This window comes from Dasypus novemcinctus, chromosome 9 (genome assembly GCF_030445035.2).
Source record: "Dasypus novemcinctus isolate mDasNov1 chromosome 9, mDasNov1.1.hap2, whole genome shotgun sequence".
Classification (NCBI taxonomy): domain Eukaryota; kingdom Metazoa; phylum Chordata; class Mammalia; order Cingulata; family Dasypodidae; genus Dasypus; species Dasypus novemcinctus.
In genome coordinates this window covers 14688315-14704536 of record NC_080681.1, presented here as the reverse complement: position 1 = coordinate 14704536, position 16222 = coordinate 14688315, and the positions used below count along the sequence as shown (strand labels likewise).

Below are 16222 nucleotides of genomic sequence, written 5' to 3'. Positions count from 1 at the left end.
ACAACCCATCATGTCATCATCACAAACTGGCTATGCGGCAGAGAGGCTTACCGTGAGAGAGCAATTTTGAATGAATTTATTCTGATTATTTCCTATGAAGCCTCTTGTCACAGAAAAGAAGCTACAGAAGGTTTGGAAAGGGGAGAAGTGATGTTGCTCTCACTGAGGGGGATCTATTAAAAACACCAAGTACTGTTATTACCATTGCAATAAATTCTCCCACAGAAGTGGGAAGGCCATCCACAGGGAGCTCAGCCACTTCTCCTCCATGTGGTGGGGAGTAGATGAGCGTCTTACCATGAGCAATGACTATGCCGACAGCGTTAGGCTCAGACAGTGGGGCCATTGGAACATTGAGCTTCTGGGAGATGCTGTAGGAGGCATGAATATGAAGGCTGCACTGTGAAAAGAAAAACGGCTCAGCTTAACACCAAAGGTGCCTTTTAGTCATCCTTCTCACAGAGCCTTCTAGTAAAGCTCTGAACTTAAGCCGAACCTCAGTGAGGTACTCTTGATTCTGAGAAGCATGAGTATAGTTGGGAGCAAATTATGCAATTCTTTTCTCAGGCATAATCTGCTGTAGTTTGTTTTATTCCTGCATTACACCAAAGCTTCTGACCAATGTTTAAAGTGTGATTCCACCCAAATAAACTTGAGGAACATGTAGTGTATGCCAGACACTACACAAGATGCTGTAGTGACTGGAAATAAGACCCAGTTCTGTCTTTAAGAAACAAATCTCAGAAACTAGTTGAGGTATAAAGCAGAATGAAAGTACTTTTAAAAGAGGCTCAAACAAATGGTTAATGAAAAGAAGAGGAGTATAGTTTCATCTGAAGATGGGCACTAAGGATGGTTAGTATTTCTACTGATGGATGGTCAGGGGTGGGGCAGACAGGCACAGTTTCCCTCAGAAACGATACGAGCAAGGCACAGAGGCAGGCGTGTATGCAGGGTGTTGAGGGAATGGCAGGGGGTTACAACAAAGGGCAGTCAGTGATAAAGTGGACAATGACAACGAAGAGACAGAGAGAGGCAGGCAGGCGAGGCCCTTCATTCACCAGGTCAGAGGCGCCAACTGTCTGCAGGCGGAGAGCAAGGGAGAGGGCCAGGCACAGGGGTGGAAAAGAGGGAGCAGGTAAAGACAGAATCAACAGCACTGACAAGTATATGGAGGGGAGAGAGTGCTGGGGTGGTATAGGTATACTTTCTTTCACACTGCCTGAGGTTCTTGAAGCAAAACCAAAAACCCAGCCTCGGAAGGCAAGTGCTGACACAAGCAACAAGTATGCCAAGGAGAGCTCAGGAACTACCAGCCCTGTCATTTTTTGAAGAAAACTCCCCAAAACTCCCTCAAGTTCCTCTCCAATTCTGCAAGAGAGAAGACAATAATCTTGTTTTTCTTTTCCTTTTTTCTTGCCTGTCAAGACTTGTTATTCCTGGAATTCCTAGGATCTCCTGGAGTAACTCCTTTCCATGTCTAGTCCCCAGTATCTCCTTGGGGGTCTGCTCCTGCTTCCACCTGTGCTAAGCAGATCACCATCACACCCTTCCGCAGTGGGGCGCTCAGGCAGAAGAGGGCTGAGTCCTCGTCAACTTGTTTCCGACCAGCACGGTTCTGCATTGCTGCTGCCTGGCTGCTCTGCGGCTCTTGGTGGGATCTCTAAGGGCCCACAGAGCTGCCAAGCTGACCCCTTTCCAATCATCAGCCCATCTGTCCATTCTGTTTTCACTCAGCAGCTCACAGCAAAACACAAATTGTTACCTCTCAGTTTTATTTTTCTTTAAAATGTAAATAATACAGTATTTTGGCCTTTCTTTGTAGTTTCTATTTCCAAAATTCTAAGTTAATTCAATTACTTTTTTTTTTTTTTAATATTTATTTATTTACTTCCCCCCCTCCCTCTATTGTCTGCTCTCTGTGTCCATTCGCTGTGTGTTCTTCTGTGTCTGCTTGTATCCTCATTACGCAGCTCCGGGAACTGATGCTGGGACCTCCCGGAGTGGAAGAGAGGCGATCATTCTCTTGCGCCACCTCAGCAACCTGATCTGCATCTCTTATTGTTTCTCCTATTTCTTTTTGTTGTGTCATCTTGCTGCACCAGCTCTCCCTGTGGGCGAGCACTCCTGCACAGAGCAGCACTCCTGTGCAGGGCAGTACTCCATGCAAGCCAGCATTCCGTGTGGGCCAGCTTGCTACACAGGCCAGTGTGCCTTCATGAGGAAGCACTGGGCATCGAACCCTGGACCTCCTATATGGTAGACGGGAGCTCAATTGCTTGAGCCACATCTACTTCCCTCAATTAGTCTTAATTCCAAACTTTCCATCTTAAGCTGTGGACCCTAATTAAGTACAAAGCACCATTATTCAAAATCCTGGACACTGGTAAGAGCAGAACAGAAGAGCTGTTTGCTGAAAGGATATATGACAAATATATCCTCATTTTTGTTTTTTGCTGTGGCAAATAAACAAACCTCATTCTTGTTTTTTGCTGTGGCATCACATTCACTATTTTCAGGCTTCCTCAGGTGCTTCCACCTTCCTCCTTGGTCAAAAGTTATCATAGTCTGGATGGAATTATCTGAATAGGAAAAGAATGATATTAAGTCTGATAGTCTGATACACCAGAAGCATCTGAATAAATTCAGTTTAACACTACATAATTCTCACTTTACTGAGACTTTATAACAGCATTATAGCCCTGGAGTTCCATAAGCCTAAAACCCCAACAAAACAGCTCAGTGTATGTAATTGAGCAGCATTGCAATTTAGTTACTGAATTGCAAGGGGAAAATGTAGTTACTCACCTTTCAAAGCTGAGTATCCAATATGAATCAATCAGGAAAGAAAAAAGGCTTCCAAGAGATTTTAAACTCTAAATAGGATATATTAAGAAGGTTTCCTATCCAATTAGGATCCAACTGATTCCAGAAATCAACTAGAACTGATACTTCTGGGAAAAAGGACCATTTATCTGCTTTCTAACATGAACATGACGTCCATCCTTTTCCTTTATCTGCTTGCCTTGGAGGCAAAATCTACCATGGGAAGGATCCTAATCCTTATTCAGACAGTGCTAGGACACCTGACTTGTTTCAGGCATCTCAAGAGTTGAATGTTGTGTGTGCATAAATCTCAAGTAATAATTCTTAACTGTTGTCTTTCCACTGCCCTGTACCCTATCCCTCTTACAGCTTTTCTTTTTTTTTTCCCCTCATCTCTTCCCCATTCTCTATTCTCAATGATATAAACTGTCACTGGTTTAAATTTAGAGCTTTCCAAAGAAAAATAAGAAAGTAAATGAAGGAAATAGGAAAATTGAGTTATTCAATAAATATTTGAGTGATTACTATGAGAAATTGTTCTAAACCTTTGGGAATATATCAATGACCAAAACAGACAAAAATTTTGGTGAAATATGCATTCTTCAGACATAGTAAATAAGTAAATTATATAGTATGTTAGAAATAAATGCTGTGGGGAAAAACATGCCCAGTTAAAAGGGGCACTGGAAGTTGTGTGGGGTGAAGGGGGAGGGCAGCCTGGAATTTTAAAAAGGATAGTCAGAACAGGTCTCGTTGAAAAAGTGACATATGAGCAAAGTCTCAAAGGAGGAAGTGTCAGCCTTGTGGACATCTGGGGAAAAAGAGGGGACAGCTGGTACAAATCCTAACGCCTGGCGTGTGTTCACCTACAGTGTTTAAGGAAAGGCAAGGGGCCAGTGTATCTGGAGCAGAGTGAGTGAAGGAGAGAAAAGCTGGAGGTGAGCACAGGGAGGAAATGAGGCCATACTGCTTGGGACCTTGCAGGCCATTGCAGACTGCAACCCCCACCTCCTACCACAACATCAAATACCTAATGCAACTTTGAGATTCTTTGTACAATTGGGCCTCAGAAAAGGTGAACTTGGTAGAACCTCGCCTGGAACACAAAAAGAATATGGGCTGGCTACTGCTGTGTCCTGTTCAAGGAGAAAGGCAGGAATTGGTTCAAACGCAGGCTCATTCCTGTAGGTCTGAACTCCCAACAGAGAAGACTAATCCTAGAAACAACACGGAATCCAAAAAAATCTTCCTTTCTACCTGCTGTTGCTTTACTCTGTCTAGTCCTAGTTCACCATAATTTATTTAGCACAGGGAGCCAGAATTTGCATGGGTAGCCTTCTCTGCCAGACAAGCAACATTTCTGGGTGACAGGACCATCAATCTCCTGGAAAGCCTCAACTCCCGAGTGCAGCTGGAGGGCAGGGCAGAAGGAGAGCTGTAACAAGACTCACCTTCCGAGAGCACACTTGTGATGTAGACTCCGCGGAGGGAGGTCACATTGGTGAAGTCTGTCTCTCCGCCTGTGGTAGTGTAGAGATGTCGGTCCAAGGACTTAGAATAGACAATGCCTCGATCATCTGAGGTAAAAATTGTGCCAAATCCAGTATCTGAAATAGGCAAACACACTCAGCCTTGGGAAAGAATAGAGAGAAAAACAACAGTCCAACCATACACATGACTGCATATACACTAGCAAATTGTCTCTCTGTATGATGCAGACACACACCTGAGAACTAATCAGAGTTTGATCCTCAAGATCGTCATGCACATCTTTAATCCTCATGCCCAGTTTAGTGTCTGGCATATGGTAGGTGCTTAGTTTTTTGAATAAATTAATCAGATGTTATGGAAAAGCTTTCCCCAGATATATTTGGTGGCAGAGGTACTGTACTTAGATTCATCTTAGGCATCCAAAATCTTTATATTCTATACCATTGTTTGTCAAGCTATCAGTGGTGAAGGATCAATTTTTTTTACTTTCCAAAATGTCACAAAATGATGCTCTTTCTTTTTTCTCTTTCTTTTTTAAGATTTATTTCTCCTTCCTTCCCCACCCCTGCCCCAGTTGTGTGTTCTCTGTGTCTATTTTGCTGCGTGTTCTTCTTTGTCCACTTCTGTTGTCAGTGGCATGGGAATCTGTGTTTCTTTTTGTTGTGTCATCTTGTGTCAGCTCTCCGTGTGTGCGGTGCCATTCCTGGGCAGGCTGTACTTTCTTTCGCGCTGGGTGGCTCTCCTTAGGGGGCACACTCCTTGCGTGTGGGGCTCCCCTACGTGGGGACAGCTCTCCGTGTGTGTGGTGCCATTCCTGGGCAGCTCTCCTTATGGGGCACACTCCTTGTGCATGGGGCTCCGCTACGTGGGGACACCCCTGCGTGGCAGGGCACTCCTTGCGTGCATCAGCACTGAATGTGGGCCAGCTCCACACAGGTCAAGGAGGCCCAGGGTTTGAACCGCAGACCTCCCATGTGGTAGACGGACACCCTAACCACTGGGCCAAGTCCGCTTCCTGATGCTTTACTTTCATACAATAAAATAAAAATTAATTACTAGAAAAATGAAATAGAGCAGACATAAAATGTAAGCCTTAATGTTTAAGTTACAGATTCAAAAGGCATAAAATTACTTTTGTGAAATTACCATAATTGTTTTTAAATGTTGCTCTCAATTTATTTCTGTCCTTATCAGTGTGTAAATTTAAGTATAGTCCACCCATCATTTTTTGAATAGCACTGCTCTAGAAGAACTGAACATACATGCAAACTATATTAAAATGTCAAAACAAGTAGCCTTTTTAATGGAGGCTACGAATTATCTTTAAGATAGGGTATTCAGTAAGACACTAATAAATTCATAGGAGTAAGAGGAAAAATTGTTACGTAGGAAGGAAAGCAATTCAAAGCTTAAATCTCTATTCATGCAAGGGTGGGCCACTACAAAGCGCTTACCTCCAGGCTCATCCACATGCATGAACACCATGTCATCATTAGCTGCCAGAATGGAATAGAACTGCTCCTGCCCCACAGAGGGGAGCTGGGCCATGCCCCAAGTATCACCTTGATCTGTTGACACGTGGATCCTTCTCGTGCTATCCTGGAGCAAATGCAGTATTTATCTTGTAATTCCCCACCAAGATGTCATATGCAAGGACATGGATAAGGACATTATTCTTATAACCTCTAGCAAAGTTCCAGGCATTGAAACAATGCACTCTATTGTAAGCCTACCTTGGCTTTCTCATTGGCTTCTTCACTCTAATATGGCCCTTAAAATATAATCCTCCCAAACTCTGACATTCCAATTTCTTCCAGTAGAGCTCTGGGTTTGATGGGACCATCATTAACTTGGCCTTAAAGCCAATCTCATATGTCTGATCAGATGATTTTTAAAATGGTTATTTTTTTTTTTTTTTTTTTTTTTTTTAAAGATTTATTTATTTATTTATTTAATTTCCCCCCCTCCCCTGGTTGTCTGTTCTTGGTGTCTATTTGCTGGGTCTTGTTTCTTTGTCCGCTTCTGTTGTCGTCAGCAGCACAGGAAGTGTGGGCGGCGCCATTCCTGGGCAGGCTGCTCTTTCTTTTCACGCTGGGCGGCTTTTCCTCACGGGCGCACTCCTTGCGCGTGGGGGCTCCCCCACGCGGGGGACACCCTTGCGTGGCACGGCACTCCTTGCGCGCATCAGCACTGCGCATGGGCCAGCTCCACACGGGTCAAGGAGGCCCGGGGTTTGAACCGCGGACCTCCCATATGGTAGACGGACGCCCTAACCACTGGGCCAAAGTCCGTTTCCCTAAAATGGTTATTGTTATACAAAAGTTTAGTCCCTTTGAGGTAGTCCTGCATTATCCAAAAAATTAGATAGTTAGGGGTCTAGAAATTGGAGATGAAAACCATACTTGGGGGATCATAAGGGGAGTCAAGATGTGGCATGCTCCTATCTAAGGCAGTCTCTCAGAATAACCATAATGAAGAAAACATGTGTGTGCTAGGAAGCGGCCAAGGGGAGTCAGAAATTTCTATAAGGAAACCATCAGGGGGTATTTAGCTGTTAAAAGGACTGCTAATAAGACCATTAACTCTTTCATAAACAGCTTAAAATAGCTACTAGACAGTTAGCCAAGATGAGAATTAGTCCCAAGGCTTACTAATTTTAAAATAGACTGTAAATTTCAGTGACAAGTATACCTAGATGTTCAATTATTTTGAATCTCATTCTTATTGTTAAAGGTAGAAACTATAGTTCAAAAGCCCATAGTAGAATTTTAATTTTGTAGACAGCAGGAGTATAGCAAAGTGTTTAAAAGGCTGCCTCTGGAATCAGTCTGATTTCCAACATAGTTTGACCACTGGGTGACCCTGGGCAAGTTACTCAGTTTCCTAATCTATAAAATTGAGAGAATGGTACTAGCTTACATGGTTGTTGAAAGGATTATTAAAAAATTGCTCGAGGACGTGATCTGTACTTACTGTGCTTATTTTCCCATCTCTAATTCTTTCTGAATTGACCCCAATAGGTCCTTTAACCTCATTTCTCCAGTCAAACTGCTTTTGTCTAGATCACCAACAGTCTCCAGTGTGCCCAATCCAATGGATAATTCTCAGACCTCACCTAACAGCATCTCAGCTGATCACTTCCTCCTTGAAACACTGTCTTCACCACACTGTCCAGATTCCTCCCACCTCTCTGGTCCCTTCCCTCCATCTTCTCTGGGGGACTCTCCTGAAGAGTTTAAGCACCCCAGGGCTTGCAGTCCTTTTGTACCCCATTTCATTCCTCTAGACGATAACACCTAGTCACATAGCTTCACACACCATATACTTTTGAGAGACTCATATGCCTAAATGCTTTCTTGACATTTTTTTTAGCTGTCTAGTAGGCATGCATCTCATATCCAAAACTGATTCTTGATTTTCTTCACACAAACCTGGTCCTCCTGCAGTCTTTGCCATCTCAGTATATGGTACTACTATTCGCCCAGGTGCTCAGGCTGAAGATAAAAGGTATCTTTGGTTCCTCTCTCATACAATTCACATCTAATCCATCAGCACATCCTATTGGCAACTGTTCGAAAAAATACATCTCACCACTTCTCCCTTACCTGCTGCTAACAGCCTGCTCCAAGCTACCGTCTCTCTCAGGTGGACTAATATATGAGCCTCCCAGCTGCTCAGGCCACTTCCATTCTTACCCCATCAGGCTAGTCTACACACCTATTCTGCCAAAAAAAGAAGCCAAGCCACGCCATTCCTTGTTCACAACCTTTTCACAGCTTCCTAACACACGAAGAAAAAAAGCCAAGGTCTTAATCATGACCTATAAAAATGTCCTCTATGATCCAGTCCCTGGCTCTCTCTCAAACCTCATGTCAGATAACCCTTCTCTGTGCTCCAGCCACACTGCTCCTCTCCCTTTTCTTCAATACATGAACACACTTTGCACTTGCCATTTCTTCAGGCCGCTCTTCTCCCAGGCAACCATGTTGCTTACACTTCCACTTCATTCTGGTCTCAGAGAGCCCATCCAAACAACCCTTTTTATAACAGTATGGCTACTACTCCTCTCACTCCCTAATTCCTTACTCTGCTTTAGATTTCTCCATGGCTTTAATATATTATATCATATTTATTTATTTAGCATCTCTCCCCCCACTTAATATAAGTCCTGAGGGCAGAAAATTTACCTGTTTTGTTCACTGCTATATTTCTAAGACCTAGATTAGTACCTACCACTTAGTAGGTACTCAGTTAATGTGACCTATTTGTGCTATTATTGGATAACAAGCAAGTAGTTTGATTTTTCAGATATCCGTGTGTGGGCAATGTCCAAACACTGGGTTTATATACCTTCAAAAAGATACCAGAATTATGGTGATGACAGCAGGCCAAAGTAAAAAGAGAGTAGCCGAGAAGAGCCAATCAGCCTTCTATAAAAAGAATCACTCCTACAACTTAAAGGGATATTAAATGTTGCAAAGAGACAAGAAACTGTCAGTACTAAATGGTAAATTCTTCTACATGAGGCATATTCACAGAAATATCAGCACCCGAAGAGAAGAGACAACTACCTACCTTATCAGCCATCACAGAAGCAAAAAGGAAACGTCCCCCAAGACCAAATGAGTAGATTTTCACACCGATAGTTTTGAAGCTTTTTCCCAAGTCTGAAGTTCTCCATAATTCCAGTGCTCCAAGGTCAGCTTCTTAAACAAGACAAAATATTAATTAACATTTCATTTACTGGTGAGCCTCCAGTTCTAACCAAATAGGTGTTTTAGGATTGTTCTTAATTTTACAGCTAAAGGATTTTAATCCTATGTATATTGATCAAGTGACAAAATAAATGTAAAAAGGCTTTATATATAGGGAATTTGCATTTGTGTTTTATTTTATACATGTAAGGTTTTACACTGGGAAGAAAGGCAGTTTACTTCATTCCAGTACAGTGCTGCATAAAAGCATCATGGCCACAGCATATTGCCATATTGCTTTCCTTTCTTCATGTTCCAGTTGGAAATTATTTATTGCATTTTAAGTTGTCTTGTTTGAGTTTTGACCTTCGTGTTTATCATATGACACCTCTACTTGAATTCAAGCTCCATGAGAGCAAGCCTTGGGTCTCTTGTTCTCTCCAACCCTAGAATAATATTTTAACATCGAATGGGTGCTCAAATAGTTGTGAAATTAATAAATGAAAGATTGTGCTTCTGCTGTGAAACTGTGCCACTGACAGGGAAGCCAAGTGCTTCCACCAACAACAAAGAGAATCCATGCTCTTTTGTAGAAATCACCATGCGCTTAAATCTGTTGTTGTCTGTGGCCTAATATTTGCTTTATGTAAATGCTCTGCTAAATTAAGTATACTGTCTCTAGGTAGAGCCTACCTATACCTTTATTTGACAAGGTTATCTGGAACACAGTGCAGTAGTTTGGTTGTACTTTCAAGATTTAAAAAATCTTTAACCGCTATCTTTGGCTATTAAAATTCCAGAAGAATGGGAGGATATTTTATATTTCTGTCTCTCATAACTCAAAATATTCTACCATGAATGGAAACCAGGACACTCTTTTCTGGGACTAAGATATACTTACTGCAGGAGCCATTCACATAGGTGGTAAAGAAGATGGTGTTTTCTGATCCCCTACAATGAGGCAAAGACAGGGAAAAGAAACGGTTCAAGACTGCTAACAGACCACAGTCACCTCAGTCCAAAGCCCCAAGCAAGTCTAACAAACTTCAGGCACCGGTTCTAGCTGAAAGCCCGCTCAGATGTTACATACCTGATTCGTTCACTATCTGAACAGTAAAGGTTTCCCACAGCCTGGCCCCACGTGGTTTTCACAGTCCACTACTTCTTTATGTAAACTCCTCCGGCCGGTCAAACCGGTCTACTTACACCCTCCAAATCTGCGTTTTCTGCTCACACTTTCCTCCCTAAAATGCTTTTCTCTCATGGAAGCAAATCTTGTCCTCTCAAGCTGTAGGCTCCAGCTTAAAATCTAGCTCTTCCATGAAGCTTTCCCTGTCACTCCAACTGGAAGGCTTCAGTGCTGCAAACTTCTAGGGCAGTGATTCTCAACCAGGAGCAATTTTGGTTGTCACAACTTGGCGGTGGGGTGTGACTAGCATTAGTGGGTAGAGGTAGGTATGCTGGTAACCAGTCTGCAATGCAGAGGCCAGCTCCCCACAATGAAGAGAGCAGGGCTGAGGTTGAGAAATCCTCTGCACCAGCCATGTGGCACTCATTTGTCTCCTAATTTGTTATTTTAATTGTATAGTCTATGCTTTATCTTCCTACTACCCTATTTGCTTCTTCAGAGTGGGAACTAAGTTTTATGCTTTGTTGTTTCCCCTCAGAACCTAGTTCAATGCATTGTATGAACTAAATAATTTAGCTCTTTCATCTCGAGTAGACAACTAGGTCAGAGGTTGAATTATTTAAACTGTAGCTTGTAAAGAAAGTTTGCAGGGAACTAGATTCAGATTGGGATAGCATTTATAGATTACCACCAGCAACAGTTGCTGGAAATCAGCATGATCATTTTAGAATTTTGGGCTGTAATTTCTTAGTGAACAAAGATACAGTTATCTTATATTTAGACACTAAACAAAGACACTCATTACAAAAACAGAAAACCTTGCAGAGGATACAAACTATACCATTTAAAAATAAAATTTTATTGTTAAAGATTAGTTTTAATGATCAAAATGACTGTAGTCTTACTGGAAACATTCTGTATATTTTAGATCCATCAGGAACAAAACAATTTGTCAACTTAGTCATCTTAAAAATTACTTTCTCGGGAAACGGACTTTGGCCCAGTGGTTAGGGCGTCCGTCTACCATATGGGAGGTCCGCGGTTCAAACCCCGGACCTCCTTGACCCGTGTGGAGCTGGCCATGCGCAGTGCTGATGCGCGCAAGGAGTGCCGTGCCACGCAAGGGTGTCCCCCGCGTGGGGGAGCCCCACGCGCAAGGAGTGTGCCCGTGAGGAGAGCCGCCCAGCGTGAAAAGAAAGAGCAGCCTGCCCAGGAATGGCGCCGCCCACACTTCCCGTGCCGCTGACGACAACAGAAGCGGACAAAGAAACAAGACGCAGCAAATAGACACCAAGAACAGACAACCAGGGGAGGGGGGGATTTAAATAAATAAATAAATCTTTAAAAAAAAAAAAAAAAAAAAAAAAAAATTACTTTCTCCCTGACAAATCGTGTAAGATACCAAGTGCAAAAATTTATAATACTATAAAAAATGAAAGCAAATGTGTACCACAGTTGTGCTGTAAAAATCTCATCTAATCAGCATTTTTAAAAATACTCCATTTTAAATAACAAGGTTTACATTTTAATTAACTTTGATAGCTATATTTCAAATCTATATTAAACTTTTAAAAAAATTTCACTAAAGTATATCAAATATTAAACTCTTTCTTGGGACTGTAAGTCACTAACATGAACATCAAGTATATCAAACTATAATACATGTTCCCATTAGAAGTTACGGAAGTATGTGTACTTTCTTGATCCAGTACTAAATAATTTCATACCGTTATATACTCTAAGTTTTTGCCTGTTTTAAATAGTTTTCCAGCCTCCTCCTAACTCTCAGGCTGTCAATGCTAATGCTGTCATGTGTTAGTCATTAGTAGTCACATATCCCACCTCTTCCAGCAATCTGCTTTCAACTGGGAAGCCAGATTAACAAATTTGCTGAAATTAATCAAAAGAAGAAAGGGACTCTAAAATAGGCTCTCAAATTCCCCAAACAAATCTCCTTTCACAGAAGGTAAAAACCTAAAGTCTAGAGAATTTAAGTCACTCACTAGCAGTAGAGCTGGGTTAGAACAAAGGTGACTTGACTCCCAAGTAAGAGCTCCCTTTGTTACAGACGTTCAAAAGTGGGGAAGAAGGGTTCCCATCGAGAGAAAGGAATAAGCTTGGGAGCACAGCAGTCTGAAGCTCTTTGGGCTTTCTTTCTGATTCCTTACTCCATTCCACATAACTGAAATGGATCTCCAGATGTGGGAGTATAAATCTGCGCACAGAGATGCATGTAAGTCCCCGAATTAAAGCTGTATTTTATGATATCCCAATTGATGTCATCATTTATGGAGAGTAAACTTTTTGCAGGCACCAGCTACTTGGTCATGTGCCTTGTTTTATACTTTATATTCTAACATTTAGTGAGATTTTCCCCAGCAGAATTAGAAGTTCCTCCCGGTCAAGGTCTGTGTCATACCCCTCTCTGGTATCCCTTACGGCACCCTGCAGAGTACCTGGCACATAGTTCGTGCTCGAAAATTTATTCCTATGTCTTTTGGCAGCACTCTCAGGAGGGGTTTAGGGCTCTGCACAGATGGGGTCTTCTGTTACTTACCATTTGGCCAAACATACTGCTTTGTGGATTTCTTCCCATTTTCCCCCAAAATTCTTGGACACCCACAGGCCATTCTGAAAGATTATAAATGACTTATCAAAATTCCAGCTTTATCCTGTGCAGCTGCTTGTATGACCTTTAATAATTCATATCCAATCATTCAAGACAGTAAAAACACACACTGAAGTTCTATACGAGCAGCCTGGGCTCCACAGACACACACACAGTTTATTCAAGCCCCTTTGGGATCTTGGAAGTTCAGAATAACAAAGGCTTTAAACATTAAGTGCCTACTACTATGTGCCAGGCACTGTAAAAGACATTGCACTGGGGATACAAAGATGACTAAGACATATTCTCTGCTCTCAAGGAGCTCACAGTCTAACAAGGAGTGTAGGTAAAAAGAGGGAAGTTCAGTACAGTGTATATTACAGAAACATGGCCTGTGGTAGGAATGGGGAAAGGCAGGCATTGCATCAGAGAGTTTCCTCAGAAGACAGCTGGCCTGAGTCTTAAATGATGAGCAGTGTAACCAAGTGTAAGTGCATGGGGAGATGAGGTGTTAAAATACAGCAGTTATGTAGGAAGCTAAGAGTCAGTGGACATAATAGAGCACAGAGTCCAAGGGGAGGACAGGAGGAACTGATGCTAGGAGAGTGGTGAGGGCCAGCTCAAGGACAGTCTTCCTCCAATGCCATGGTCAGTTTTCCTTTTTTAGGTGGAGTATTTAGATGAGAATGGTTAAGGTGCATTTTGAAAGGTCAAAAGTAGAAGCAGGAAAAGCAATGAAGAGATGCCGCATTAATTCTGTAAAAGTTAGTGAGACTCTAGACTTTGGCAGTAAGGAATAGACTCAGAAAGAATTTAGGAGCTAGAATCAGTAGAACTGGATGACTTTTCCTTGGGGCAGGGTGGTGTGTGTGTAGGTAGATCACCCTGGGTTTCCAGATAGGAGAGAGGATGCATTGTGGTATCATAAACTAGCACAAAGAATATGGAAAGAAAAACAGGTCTGAGAGGAGAGGGAAGAAGCTCGGTTTTAGACTCAGTTGCCTGTGGGACATCCAGGTAGATACCCAGGAGGCAGCAAGATAGGAATGTGAAGCTCTAAGAGGAGAGCAGGGCTACAGACATGGAAGAGTAGAAGAGGCTGCTCAGACTGAAATGAACAGTGGGCCTTCCAGGGGAGGATGAAAAAGTGCTTACGAAAGAGACCAAGAGGGAAGCAGATATGGCTCAGGTGATAGGGTCTCTGCCTCCCATATGGGAGGACCAAGGTTTGATCCCTGGGGCCTCCTGGTGAAAGAGTAGAGCAAGTGTGCCTGCGCGTTGAGCCAGTGCCTGTGTGAGTGCCCACATGGCAAGTTAGTGCCCGCACTGAGTACCCACATGGTGAGCCAGTACTCGCACAGCAAGCCGAGCACCCGCGCAGTGAGCCAGTGCCTGCGCAAGTGAGTCACACAGCAAGATGATGACACAACAAAAGAGAGACAAAGGGGAGAGTCAAGCATAGCAGAGACGGGAACTGAGGAGGTGCAGGTGGCAGGGAACCTCTCTCCACATCGGAGGTCCCCAAGATCGAATCTCGGTGAATCCTGGAGGAAAAAGACAAGACAAAAAAAGAAACAGACACAGAAGATCACACAGCGAATGGACACAGACAGCAAAAACAGCATGGCAGGAGGAGGGGAAGGGGGAAAATCAATCAATCAATCCTAAAAAACAAAAAAAAAGAGAGACCAAGAAAGAATGGCCAGCAAGGTAGGAGAACTAAAAGGAGTTATGCCATTGAAGGCAAGCAAGCGGAGTTTCAAAAAGAGGGACAGGCAAACATTTTAAAATCCTACAGAGACTTAATAAGATAAAGACTGACGTCAATTCCATTGGCAAGAGGAGCCTATCAAGCCCAGCTACAGTGCAGGTAGGAGAGAGATTTCCCAGTACAGCTGAGAGTAAATGTGACTGATTCAGACAGAATTTATCCTCAGTGCTTCTCCTACCCTCAACCACCATTCTTTTTTCTATAACTTTTCCTCCCTTGGTAATATTCACCTCCCAGGACTTTATGATTTGTCTAATTCTACTTATAAAGACAGGAAAGGGTCTGATAACCCTAACTTATACTTCTTTTTTCTATTTTTTTTTTAGATACTGGGACTGGGGATTGAACCCCAGACCTTGTATGTGGGAAGCCGGTGCCCAACCACTAAGTCAGCTAAGCTCCCACTCACTTGTACTTTAATACAAATTGATCCATCTCCTCTACCTGATTTTAAACTTACCCATAATTGGAAGAAATTTCAGGTATAAAAGCAGATTTTGAGGGTAATGCTGTTTTAATAACCTTAAGATACTTGGTAACAAGCTGGGGTGGTCAAAGGGGAGAAGATTAGTTCCAGGAATTATTGCTCTAAAATCTAAAGCTTACCCCGGCAAGCTAGTCCCCCTCCTCTGGCCTATTTTGACGAAGTATACACATGACCATCCCTAAACTCTCCAGTTTTTCCACTACCCAAAGAGCTACCCTCAGAAGCTCCAGAGCCTACACCTTTCTCCCAGTGCCCTTCATTCTCCCTACCCCTCCCATCCCCGGCTCAGGCCAACTTGCCCAGAGCTGATGATCCTGTTTTTGTCCCCAGAACAGTCATCAGAGCAATGGCTCTCAAATTTTAGTGTGTAGGCTCACCTGGGGAGCTTGCTACAATTACCATTTTCCCACACCCACTCATCCCCCCAGCCAAAAGTCACTGATTTGCTACATCTGGATTGGAGTCTAGGAATGTACATTTTAAACCAGCTCCCCAGGTGATTCTATCTGATGTGGCTGGTCAGTAGACCACACTTAAAGAAATAAGATGAGATAGAGAGAGAACTATATAAAAGTAAAGTATAATTATAATTACCATAGCCTAACAACTGAGCCAGTTTGGGCCTTTAACTTCGATGATATGGGAGACTGGTCCTCTAGGAAAGGAAATGCTGAATGTATCCTTCAGGAAAGTTTCAGAAGATAGGTAGGAAGGATAGAGAGGGATGCTGATTTCTGGGGTAAGCATGGGAATGCAGTGGGAATGCAGGATCTCAGACTTTGGATATTTAACACATGAATGTCAATGAAAGAAATAAATGTTTTATATAGAAAAACTAACAAAAAAGAAAAAATATAAAAATGTGGTTTGGCCATACAAAGGAACAATAATAACAAAATTAGAAGTTTGACAATTTATGCTCATCCCTTACAGCACGAGAATGATTACATCAAACTGTTTTCTAGTTGATTACTCTAATAGCACCCATCTATTCACTTAAAAGAACTGTGATGACCACTGGACATCATACTTACCTGGAGTAGATCGTACACAGAAATCATGTACTTTACTAAAGAGGAAAAATGCAAAAAATATATACTTTGTGCCATAAAGAGACACTAGAAAGAAATCAAATACGAAAGCATTCCTTACAGCACCCTTTTTAAGAGAGTATATATTGAAACTATAAAAATACAAAAGGGAGGACAAGTCCCTG

General features: G+C 42.4%; 1 protein-coding gene across 5 annotated transcripts in view; it reads right to left on the bottom strand.

Annotated features, from left to right (window-relative positions):
• SORT1 (sortilin 1) overlaps positions 1–16222 on the bottom strand; it is a 79639-nt gene that overhangs the window by 13680 nt on the left and 49737 nt on the right. For 4 of the 5 annotated variants that reach the window (XM_071217208.1, XM_058303078.2, XM_071217209.1 and 1 more), the window contains exons 6-12: positions 12698–12771; positions 9913–9962; positions 8893–9023; positions 5772–5916; positions 4278–4433; positions 2476–2582; positions 298–400 (exon numbers count right to left, since the gene is read on the bottom strand). In XM_071217208.1, the coding sequence (XP_071073309.1) occupies positions 298–400; positions 2476–2582; positions 4278–4433; positions 5772–5916; positions 8893–9023; positions 9913–9962; positions 12698–12771 (766 nt within the window). The remainder of the gene's footprint in view (positions 1–297; positions 401–2475; positions 2583–4277; positions 4434–5771; positions 5917–8892; positions 9024–9912; positions 9963–12697; positions 12772–16222) is intronic. The other variant, XM_058303079.2, reaches the window with a different exon arrangement.